The sequence below is a fragment of the Mus caroli genome, unplaced genomic scaffold, assembly GCF_978045245.1.
Source record: "Mus caroli unplaced genomic scaffold, Mus_caroli_1 scaffold_11, whole genome shotgun sequence".
NCBI classification, from domain to species: domain Eukaryota; kingdom Metazoa; phylum Chordata; class Mammalia; order Rodentia; family Muridae; genus Mus; species Mus caroli.
The window spans coordinates 69,031,334-69,043,850 of NW_028227266.1; the positions used below are offsets into that span (position 1 = coordinate 69,031,334).

At 45.2% G+C, this 12,517-nt stretch overlaps 1 protein-coding gene across 1 annotated transcript in view; it reads left to right on the top strand.

The window, feature by feature from the left end:
• Positions 1 to 12,517, top strand: part of Myo1e (myosin IE) — a 196,746-nt gene that overhangs the window by 139,609 nt on the left and 44,620 nt on the right. The window contains exons 16-17 of the mRNA XM_021171412.3: positions 293 to 374; positions 6,874 to 6,980. Coding sequence (XP_021027071.1) covers positions 293 to 374; positions 6,874 to 6,980 — 189 coding nt within the window. The remainder of the gene's footprint in view (positions 1 to 292; positions 375 to 6,873; positions 6,981 to 12,517) is intronic.

The following is a 12,517-nucleotide window of genomic DNA, read 5'->3' on the forward strand; positions in this document are numbered from 1 at the left end:
CAAGCCCGTTCGGTTTTCCCCTCCCCTTCTCCTGTGTTGCCCTCAAGACAGCCCTCAGTTCCAGGGGTGTTCCAAACTTATTTCTCACGTTGAGACTCTGAGATGCTTGCATCTTATACTTGTTTTCCCTTTCCTGTCTTCTGCCTGGTACTCATTTGCCCACGTTGCATCTTGCAGGCTTGAACCGTAAGTCACGTGGTTTTTCTGTGGCCAGCATGAGATGCTCCTGGACAGCACATCCAGCCCCCACAGAATGAGAGATTGCTGATCCATCCTCTTTCTCTTTTTCCAGGCCTTTTATAAAGTCTTTATTTCCTGAAAACCTGCAAGCCGACAAGAAAGGGCGCCCAACGACCGCAGGAAGCAAAATAAAGGTTGGTTCTATTCTGGGAAGTTTTAGATCCCTGTAAGAGCTGGAGTTCTCTAACAATCAGGAACTGCCACCCAGGGCCATAAAGTCAGGCTTGGGTAGGAGTATGGTTATAGAAATGCCCAGAAGTTAGGCTACTTGCAAAAAAGGAAAAAAAAATGGAAAACGGCAGGATGTAGCTGAGTTTGGCTTGGCCACCCTGATCCTCCAGATGGATAGATACTAAGTACCTCACAGCTTAATGGCCAGCACACACTAATCAGTTCTTGTAAAGAGGAAATGGCTTTCAAGTGAATCTGGAAGGATTTATGGTAAACTAGCAGGTGTTTTGTGGTTCGGAATCGTGTTTTAGATATCGATGGTGCTTTTCCAGGCCAGGGCTCAGGCATGCTAAGAGTGAAACTTGCCAGAAACCCCAGTTCACCTTTAGGGACGACTTACACATCCCTCTCTCTAGGTCTTTCAGGCTCCTCCTTGCTGTGCAGTGCAGACACAGCTGGCCAAATGATGTTAGCCATTCAAAGATGCTGAGGGCGGTGATGAGTTCGAATCCAGAACATTCTGTAACTTGATCAATTACTTGATGAGTTTCTGAAGATAATACCCATTTAAAGTATTTTTTTTAGGGCTGGGGATGATTGTGACTTGGTTGGTAGAGGGCTTTTCTAGAGCACATAGATCCCTAGTTTCTTTCTGACCCTACCAATCCATAAAACTAGACACGGTGGTGAATGTCTGTCACCCCACCACTGGTAGAGACGAGACCATCGTAAGTTCAGGGGTATCTCTTAGCTACATAGTAGATTCAAGGCAGGTTTGGGCTATATGATAGCCTGTCTTTAAAAAAGAAAAAATATGTTTGTGTGTGTGTGTGTGTGTGTGTGTGTACTAAATCGTACCAGTTAAATATGTCTCCAGTTTTATAATCAAAGAGATGAAGTGATTAATATTTGGCATTTGGAGTTCCATTGCCTGTGGCTTTTGCTATCTAAGTTATTGCCAACCGTTGATTTAAGTCCTCGGCATCTGGAGCAGAAGAGATTGCTCAGTGGTTAAGAGCATTTGCTGTTCTTACACAGGATCCAGGTTCAGGTCCCAGCACCCACACTGCAGTTTATAACCATCTGCAACTCCAGTTCCAGAGAATCTGAGGTCCCCTTCCAGCTTCTTTGGCTCATGAACTTACATGGTTCACATAAACTCATATAGGCATACATGCACATAAAAATATTGGATTATTAGTTTTATTAGTTCTCAGCTTCATCTTGCTTAATTAAAAAGTTCTCTTGCTTATTGGTAAGGCAGAAGTTGTAGCACCAACTCCCAGGCATGGCCTTGATGTTTAAATCCAGGCATCCACCTCTAGCGCCTGCTCAACGGCTGCTCTGATGGATGGTCTGCCTAGCAGTGTGTTCCTGTACCATGCCCATGCCTTGTCCCTACTGACCACTGTGGGCATTTTTTGTGCACACGCTCACTCCCTGCCCTAGACTTCCATTCATCATCCTTCACACTGTATTCCATTCCATGACGCCCTCAGTCCGTGCCTTCCTGATGTATGCCAGCATCAAAGACACCATGGTTGTTACTATGGTTACTGCCCTCTGCTCTTTCCTGTCCAAGTGTTTCATGGATAAAGCCTGCCTTCCTAGTGCCTAATAACCTTCCTGAGGACAGAAACACTGCCTTCAGTAAAGGACATGGTTCCATAAGAGGACCTTTTAGGTTATGTGGATGAAGTCAGGCATAAGGTGGTGGTATATTTGTTTGTTTGTTTGTTTGTTTGTTTGTTTGCTGTTGTTCTTAGGGTGGGATATCTGGAATATTCAGATGGATCAATAATTGGTATTTGATTCCCAGCATCATGAACAACCAAATAGTTCTAGGCTGCTTCAAGCTGAGTGTGGTAGCACACAGCCAAGATCCCAACACGTAGGTAGTAGAAGCAGGCAGGTTACAAGTTTGAGTCAAGGAAGGTGGTGGTGGGTGGCACAGTCTCACCAGGTTTGCAGCCTTGCCTTATAGCCTAGTACTTAGAAGGCTCAGGCAAAAAGATTGTGAGTTCTAGGCCAGTCTGGCTTACAAAATGAGAGTGTCTCAATAAAACAAAGATGGAATCTTGTCATGTCCATCAAACTCTTGGGCTCCAGCTTCTTAACAGGATGCCACTGACACATGCCACCATGTCCACTGGGGCAGGCAGAGTTCTGAGCTGATAGGCAGAGCCCTCTGGGTTATAGGGACATCATGTCCTTAAGAGCAATTCCAAGAGGCTGGAGAGATGGCTCAAAAGTTAAGAGCACTGCTCTTCTAAAGGTCCTGAGTTCAAATCCTAGCAGTCATCACATGGTGGCTCATAACCATCTATAATGAGATCTGGTACTCTCTTCTAGCCTGCAGGCATACATGCAGGCAGAATGCTGTGTACATAATAAATAAATGAATCTTTATAATAAATAAATAAATCTGAAAGAAAGAAAGAAAGAAAGAAAGAAAGAAAGAAAGAAAGAAAGAAAGAAAGAAAGAAAGAAAGAAAAAGAAAAAAGAGCCGTACAAGACATTGATGGGATTTGGGTCTCTGGGACAGAGAGCTGAGGGCAGGGAACAGATGTGATTTTTCTGAGACTCAGATATTAACATCTGCATGGGAGGCTGACTCATGCCTTAGCCTGAAGGACCTGGATAAGGACAAGCTCTGGGCTGGAAACTTCAGTCATGAGACTGTCACGTTCAGATCCAAGGGCTCAGATCCCCCAAGGTTGCAGTGACTCATGTTCAAGTGGTCTGGAATATTCCAGAGGAGTAGGGACCTCTTGCTTCTCCTTTGTGTCTAGTTTAAAAAGTTACCACCTATCTGGACTCTACACAGAATGTTTAGAACAGGACATTTGGGGCCTTTTTCTAGGGAGGTCAGCCTGAAGTTTAGTTATCTAAAGAGATTTTGGCTTATATTCTCACCTAAACCCCGCCCTTCCTGATGAATCCTGTGACCAAGATCTGCCTGGTGATCTACAGTAGTGAATGTCTCATTATATATGCCTTCCTGAAACATCTCTGAAGGACACATAGCCACGCCCCCGCCCCTTCCATATCTACAGTTTGGAAAATATCCCCCAGAGTATGTTGAAAGGGACTCCAGGTTTCTGGATAGAAAATTTTATATTGAAGATAGTTTTAGTGTTGCACATTTTATTGTTTTAATTATTTTAAAATATAAAACAGATCTACAAAATTTGATTAGGATTGTCATTTGATAGACACTTGCATCAACTTACCAAAGTGAAACACATTGTATTTATGAAGCTGGAGAGCAGAACAAGTTTAGTTCCCAACACCCACATGGCGACTCACAACCATCTATAACTCCAATCCCAGGGGACTCTAACTCCCTCTTCTGGCCACCAAAAATACTTACACATACGTACATGCAAACAAAACATTCATATGGACAAAATTTTTTTAAAAAACTTTTAAATAAGATTATATTACATTTAATAATTTTTGATTCTGAGGCTTCATTTAATTTTGTATTGTGATTGGAAGAGGCTAGAATAGAGATTAGAGTGAAGGCTTGATGCTAGACAGAGCAGACTCAAGCTCCGAGTAGACCAAGGTAAACACACCCGGCATTACTTGAATGAGCCTACAGCTGAGTGGGAGATGCTCAACTGCAGCACCATACACTGTGGCATCTCTTTCTGCCTTTAAAAATAAGACATCAGAGGTTTTCTAGTTTTATCCACCTGTGTGTAGGCTGCCACTGGAGGAACTGAAGCTCAGAATTGTGCCAGGAACCTCACCGAGACTAGAGGGTAATCGGTCAACACCCCGAGCCTCTCCTCACTGCCTGGCTTGTTTTGTATTTTGATTCCCACTTCTGATGAATACTGCTGGTGCCTTTTTATCTAACCAATGCATTCTTGGCTGGAGTCAGATCTCTATGAAGTCAGTTTGCTCGGGGAACATTGAAAGTGACCCAGAGCCATTGAAATTCAGGGTGACTACAACTAATGCATATTCCTGCTTGTTCAAAATAATTATGCCACAACCTGGTGGTTCTATCTTGTTCAAGTTCACCCAGTTAATTCCTTTCCTGACACACCAAACAATTCCATATCACCCGTACAAAGGTAAAAGAGCATTGTGATTAGGAAATGTGGGCTCGGTTTCAAGCCTTGCCTTTGTCGTTACAAATTGAGTGTTCCTGCATCCCGTTTCCTGCATCCCGAGGAATCCTTCTTCCTGCAAGGCTTGATGTTCTCATTTGAAAAAGCAAAAGTAGTAGCAGTCGCCACCGCTCAGGAGCGCTGTGAGACATCAGAGACCCGTGACTATTATAAGAAGAACTGTGACAGGGGACACATGAAGTTGTTCCACTGGCCTCTGCGTGCTTTCTTTAGGCCATAGGGCAAAGGCAGTATGCTGCTACCTGCTTAGGACTGAATAGCAGTAAATCAAAATTAATATCAAGAGCTGAAAGTGAACAAGAAACGTAAAACTGAAGAATGGGGAGCCGAGTGTGGTGGCACTCGGATGCAGAGGCAGGGAGGTCTCTGTGACTTTGAGGCCACCCTGGCCTGCTTCATAAGTTCCAAGACAGTAAGACAGTTGGGGCTCCATGGCTACATACAGAGACTTTGTTTCAAAAGAAGGGGGAAAAAAAAAAGGTAGGGCTGGAGAAATGGCTTAGCAGTTAAGAGCACTGACTAGAAGACCCAGGTTCGATTCCCAATACCTAAATGTTAGGTGACTCACGACTATCCATAACTGGTGGGAAACCCAACACCCTCTTCTGACTGCCCGGGGCACCATGCATGCATATAGTACACGTAGGGTCATGCATGCAAAGCACTGAATACAAATAAAAGAAAACTAAAAAGCAATGTAAAGCTTTGCTGGGAGAGACGGCAGGCAGCCCCTCTCTGAAGCCACCTGACATGTAGCAAAGATCGTCAGATTTGTTTCCAAATGTAACTTCATCAGCAAAGAAGATAAGGGCAATTTCCTTTGTGGTCAGAGGCCTTGCAAGGGTGGAGTAACCTCTATCCCTCTGTCCTCAATTTCAGGCAGTGCAAAGAATGCTGTCTTCTGCACGTTTACACAAGAGCTCCATTCACCGAGGAACATCTTGCTTTGACTTTACCCATCAGTTTCCTGGGGGTTTCAGATTCCCCGAGAGCCTGAAAGCAGAGAAGCCCTAATTGAGAGCGGGTTGTCTCTTGTCAGCAGAGCTGACTGGGAATGGCTCTCTGGTTTCCTGGCAGGCCTTCCCACTGTTTTCTTTGAGAGGTTTTTCCTCTCTGCATGCTGACTGGCTTGGAAGGAGGGTTTGCCTAAGTGGGGCATTGTGGACCCCCAGGGTGTGCTCAGCTGTGTGGCGGGGCTGCTGACATGAACACCGCTCCTGTTTCGTCCACGTGGGCAATTCTCATGATCTGAAATAATCCTAGGCGGTCCCAGCTTTAGTTCTGTGCCTTTCTCTGCTTGAATTAAGTCCTGCTCTGGGTACCCAGGGCAGAGTTAATGATAGATGATTTTTATACGGAGTCACTGTGCTGTGTGAAGATGTAAGTTATGTCCCACAAGGAAACTGCAGAGAGCCTGCAGGTCCTGTAAAGGGACAGATCAGGGGGACTGAATAAAATGGCATGTAAGATATTCCTGAATTAGATTTTTTTTATGAATTTACTTTGTTTGGCTATGAATTTACATCATTTTATTTATTTTGTATGGGGGGGAGGGTTGTGTGTATGCTGTGTGTGTGTGGGTGCCTACAGATCCCTTAAGAGCTGGAGTTATAGGCAGTTGTGTCGGTGCTTGGAACTGAATTAAGGTCCTCTGGAAGAGCAGCAAGTTCTCTTAACTGCAGAACCATTTCCCCAACCTCTTTCTCATTTTAATTAAGAGATTCTTCATAGATGGCAATAACAGGAAAGATATTTGAAATTTTATCCATACTTATAATTTTTAACAAACAGACAGACAAACAAAAATTATCAAGAACCAGGCATGGTAGTGCATGACTGTAATCCCAGCACTTGGGATGCTGAGGCAGGAGAATCAGGACACCAAGGTCGTCTTTGGCTAGGTAGTGAATTAGAGAATAGCCTAGGAAGCCTGAGACACACACACACTCTCTAATGAAAGTGTATTTGTAGTAATCTCAGTCAGTACAAATTGAATTTAATTTGTTGATAATGGCATTGTTCCTGATGAAATGATCACATGTGAAGATTTCCTGTTTTATTCATAGATATAGATATACAACCTAAAATGCCTAATTGTTTTCAGTGTTCAAATTTGTAACTCCTAAGTGTGATAAAGATCATCATAAAAGTCAACAGAGCTTTAAAGCTGTTCTGGGCACCTGGCTCAGGCACAGTGAGGCTCAACATGACATTTGTTTCTGGCCTCGTGCTCCATGCTGGCTTCTGCAGGTTTTCTTTGGAAGCTGGTCTGCCATAGAGTTCTTTATCTCTAACTGTTCTTATTCTTCCCACCAGAAACAAGCCAACGACCTCGTGAGCACCCTGATGAAATGTACACCCCACTACATTCGCTGCATAAAACCAAACGAAACCAAGAAGCCTAAAGACTGGGAGGAGAGCAGGTAAGTTATAGGGGAAAGAGCGGAGGGTGAGGCCAGCTGCGGTGGGCCGAGCCTCAGGTGAACCAACCAATGGTATAGGAGGAAGCATGCGTGCTTCATACTTCCTGTCTCTGATTTTTTTTCTTCTTGACACGTCTGGATAATATTTCACCTTGTCTTGTCTTTCCTTATCTTGCTAGCCATATCATTCCATTCAGAATTAATTTACGATGAGGATCTGGGGTAGTGTAGAGGCAGCTGTTAGAAGAAAACTTAGTTCCGGAAGAGTCCCTATGGTTTTATTGTTTGAGGCTCGGTTTTTAGACGTACAGCATGTAACCTATGTGGGATGCTTAGCTTGGGGGTTACAAGGGAAGGCAGGAGGAGTGGGGCAAGAGTGACCTGCCTGCCAGACACTGTATGTAGCCCTTGAAGAACCTCAGCTGGCTCAATGTCCTGAGCACCCCATAGAGGTGCTCATGAAGGAGGGATGAGGCTAAAGGAGATGGATGGATAGAGAGGACTCAGGTGCCCATGTGCCTTAAGAAGCCTGTATCACTCTTCCGCCTGCAAGGGCGTTTGGGGAGTGACCCATGCAAGGTGAAATGAGCTGACAGCTGTGAACAGGTTCACTGAGGAAGTAAGATTTGCCTCCGGGGCACAAGAGAAGAGACTCCAGTTTGCAGCACTTGTTCTTGCAAAGGACCCAGGTTTGATTCCCAGCTCCCATATGGTGGCTCACAACCATCCATAATTTGTTTCAAGGGCTCTGACTCCCTCTTCCAACCTCTGCACTCACCAGGCATGCACATGATGCGTGTAAACATGCAGGCAAAACAATCGTACGCATAAAATAAAAATTAGAATATATTTTTAAAAAATATTTGTCTCCAGCTGGAAAATCCAGGGACTGTTTCTCTAAGGCCTGATCTTACTGTCCCCTGGGAGTATGGGAAGAAGAACTGGGGGGAGAGGGGATGACAACTATAGAGGGTACCCTGTATTATCACCACATCACCAGGCTAGGTATGAACCCTACCAGGGTGCAGTGTTCCTATCTGGGAGGAAGGAAGACTGAATTTTGTCAGGTGTCAAGTGACTAAGCCAAAGGTCACAATGGGGAAGACCAGGCTTACCGTTGACAATGGCAGAGGACATCCTCTGAGACAGACATATTCAGGCATGAGTCCTTTCCTGTGCTGCCCTCAAGGTTGGAGGTCGCTGTCTGAAGGCGTGCTTTCATTCTTAATAGTGGATGGGCTGATATGTGGCTAAGTAGATTGTCTAGAATGTGTGAAGCCCTGGCGAGGCTTTGATTCCAAGCACTATATAAACCAGCAATGGTGGAGCAGGTATTGCCACCACGGCTGTAACAGCTGCTGGTTTTGTTTCAGTTTTGATACAGTGTCTTATTGCATAGCCCTGGATGGACTGGGCTCACTATGTAAACCAGGCTGACCTTAAACTTCTAGAGATTCACCTGCCTCTGCCTCCCAAGCTCTGGAGCACTAGGTATAACAGCGTGTACAGCCATGCTCAGCCTAGCTGATTTTAAACATGGCTTCTGGGAACCAAGCTGTGGCTCTCATGGTTGCAAGGCAAGGATTTTACTATATAAGCCATTTCCCCAGACCAAAAGTGCTATGGTGATGCCAAATCCAGAACTAGACTGGGATTCAGAAGTGTGTCCTGCAGCTACCCGTTAGTAACTGATTTGTGTGAGCCACGTTGTCCACATTGCCAGCTTCTGGCTCATTTAAACACAGGGTCAAGGACATAATGTCTACCAGTGAGATCTCTTCCCCATGGTCTGCTCTATGTCTAACATGAGATCTCTTCCCCGTGGTCTGCTCTATCTATAACATGTACTGATGTGTGAACAGCCCATCCACTCACATGTACAACTACATGGGCTCATGCACACAGAAGGGTGGTGTCCTGGGCAACCTCAGAGAAAATGTTGGCAACAGAAGTACTATTATAGGATACCTACTCCCACCCTTTCTCCGTTCCAAGCTCTCCCACTTTCCCCACCTCTTTCCAATCAATGAAAGCATTTCACTTGAGCCTACAGATGGCTCAGTGGTTAAGAGCACATACTACTCTTGCAGAGGACCCAGGTTTGGTTCCCAGCACTTACATCGTGCACTGGGCAACCACCTCTAATTCCAACTCCAGAGATCCAACACCTTTGGCCTCTCTAAGCACCTGCACTCACTTGCGTGTGCCCACATTGCACACACACACACACACACACACACGTACACACACATACACAAAATAAAAAATAATAAATCAAGAAAAATAAAACCTTGTCTTACAAATAAAGTACCACTCCCCAACCTCAAGGAAGTAGCCCTGCTAAATGGTCTTCTTGTAAAGAAACTGTACAGTCGATTCTCCTTGACCTTCCCCAACATTGATGCTTCCACCTTGATGTGGGCTGGCGTGGTATGGTGGCTCAGTCTGTTCAACTGCTTGTCTTGTAAAGATGAAGACCTGAGTTTGATTTCCACGACCTAGGTAAACATTCTGGGCATAGTGGTGTGTGCTTGCAATCCCAGAGCTGGGGAGGCAGAGTCAGGTGGATCCCTGGGGCTCGCTGGGCAACCCACCTAGCATGATTGGTAAGCTCCAAGCCAGTGAGAAACACTGTCTCAAAGGAGATGGGTGGCATTCCTGAGAACGCCTAAGGTTGATTGGTAGAGGGGTTTGTACAACACCTGAGAACTCCCCCTCCCTCTTCACCCACCCCTCCCTTCTCTGTCTTCCTCCCCTCCCCCTCCCTCACTTTTAAACTTGATTCACTGGAATACCAGAAAACAAAACTATGTTACAATCTTTATAGGATTTCACAGTGGTGCTTTTCACGCTGTGGCCTCCTCTTCCTCCTCCCTCTCCTTCTCCTCTTTATCCCCCCTCCCATGACCATCAGCTGAATTTCAGCAAGAACACAGTAAGCAACCACATGTGGTGTAAGAAGGCTCAGGGTGAGAGCGGATGGAAGCTGCTTCACATTTCCAGCGGGGCGGCTCCCCCATTGCTTTAATCACAGATGGCTTCACTCCCCTGTGAGTTTGGAGGGCTGAGCCCCTGGTGGGGATTACACGCTCAATTGACTGTTCTTGGTGGAGAGGGTTACTCGCTCCACAAGTTTATGAGGTATGGGGTTTTTCTTTTCCTGTTGAAATGTGGCTTCTGGCGAAGTGGCTGGCCTTGGGTTCTCAGGCTGTTCTCAGCTGTTCTCAGGCTGTAGCCTGCTTGAGTGAGGGATAGTCTGGACAAGTGAGGACAGCCATGGTGGTGACTCCTCCCACAAGGTGTGACTCCTCCCACAGGGCGTGATTCCTCCCACAGGGTGCAAATGGTGTCCGAAAGGGAACAGCTGGACTCTGGCCATCCAGTGCCTACTAACCGTGATGCACCAGAAAAGCAACTTGGGTCTTTGGTGCTTCAAAGTTCTTTTATACCTCACAGGATTTGCTAGATTGATTGTCACACAGCAGAAAAATTATGTAAGGAATTTCCTGAACCTTGATGCAGGGAAATCTAACTTGACTCAGGCCCGAGAGAGGGCTACTTGCACAGTCTGACATTACGATGGGACTTTAGATTCCGACATCCACACAAAAGCTGGGCCGTTTGGGAACCGTCTATAACCCTAGCATGACAGCGCTGAGGAGGCAGCTCCTAGGGGCTGGAGAGATAGATCGCTTACTGCTCTTTCGGAGGACCAGCGTGCAGTGCCCAGCATCCATGCCGTGTGCTCACAGCTGCTCCAGAGGGACCAATAAATAGCAAGCTCCAGATTCAATGAAAGACCCTGTCTTAAAACTAAGGTGAATAATAGACCAAAGGCAGTGTCCCAGTATTAACCCCTGGCCTCTTCATCACCATGATGGACAAGTCTATAGCTTGTGGGCGCTCTCCCATGTGTCGAGGTCAGAAGACAACCTGTGGGAGTCTCAGAAATTGAACAGGTCATCAGACTTGGCCGGAGGTGCCTTTCTATGCTGAGCCATCCCACCAGCCTGAGAAGAAATGTCTTCACAGAAGGAATATTTGTCCCTGTGTGGTTCAAGGGCCAGGCCTGTGAGTGGTAAACCCGTGTGTGATGTGTTCCCTACCTGAGCCTCAGAGAGGAGCCAGTGTTTGTGAAGAGAGCATTGAAAGCAGACATCAGAAGTAGGCACCTCAGCGCTGGAGAGATGAGATAGCTCAGCAGTTATAGCTCTTACTGCCCTTTGCAGAGGACCCAGGTTCAATCACCAACACCCAGCTCTCATGCCCTCTTCTGTCTTCCTCGGGTACTGTATACACACGGTGCCCATACATACAAACAAATTAAATGTTTTTTAAAAAGAGATAAATGGGCACTTCTGCACTTTTTTCTTATTAGCAAAAAGAATAATAGTGAGTTTGTATTTAGAGAAAGGAGAAATAAAATTATTTTTCCAAATAAGATTTTAAGGGTGCCCCTGCTTCTAATCAAGGGAAATGTACACATAAAATATTATTTTTTTATCATATAAAGACTGTAAAAGTTGTTTGTCCTGGGGCTGGAGAGATGGATGTGTGGTCAAAGTACTTGCTGTGTAAGCAGAAGAACTGGAGTTCAGCTCCCCAAAGCCAGAATAAGTGCCATGTGGCTGTGGCAGCTTGTTTGTAATTGCAGCTTAGGAAGGCAGAGACAGGGGATTCCCAAGAGCAAGCTGGCTAGAGAGACTACGCATGTCCACAAGCTCCGGGTTTTAGTAAGAGACATGCACGCGCGTGCACACACACACACACACACACACACACACACACACACGGAAAAAGGCAGAAGAGTTCTCCTGAAAGAGTCTACTCTTATGGCTCAGAGGAAAAACTCTATACTGCAGGCCAGATTTCAAGAAAACACATGAAAGCCCAGGTTAGAAATACATGGCTAGAAATGAGCCATCACAACAGACAGTACAGCCTGTTTAAACATCCCTGCTGCAGAGGCAGGCTGGGTCTGGCTGAAGCTAGATCCTTGGAAACATGCTAGATCTCCACTATTCCTTCAAACAAACAAAATAGTAGCATCATAGAGACAGAGATAGGTGGGTCTGTGTGTGCCAGCCAGAGCTATGCAGCAAGACATATAATTTATATATGTATTCTATTCTTAACTTGGTCATTTGAAAAATCCTAGAAATGTAGTCTCATTGAGTCCAGGATCAATATTAAAGTTTAATGACTAAAAACAGCTCCAATAGCACTTGATTTAACATGTTCTTTATTTTGTTGGGAAAAAAAAACCCAATACTTTTGTTTGTAATTCAAATGTCAAATTATGGAGCTTTATTTTGATTTTTGTCCATTATTTTTAGTGTCTACATTTATTTGTTTATTTAAAGGGAGGTACACATGAGGGACAGCTAACATGGATGGAGGGCAAAGGACAACTTATGAATCTTGTTTCTCTACCATGTGGGGTCCAGAGATGGAACTCAAATTATAAGGCTTGCAGGCAACTGCCTTTATCTGCTGAGCCCTCTCACCAGCCTTGGTTGTTATTTTGAGCCGGGATC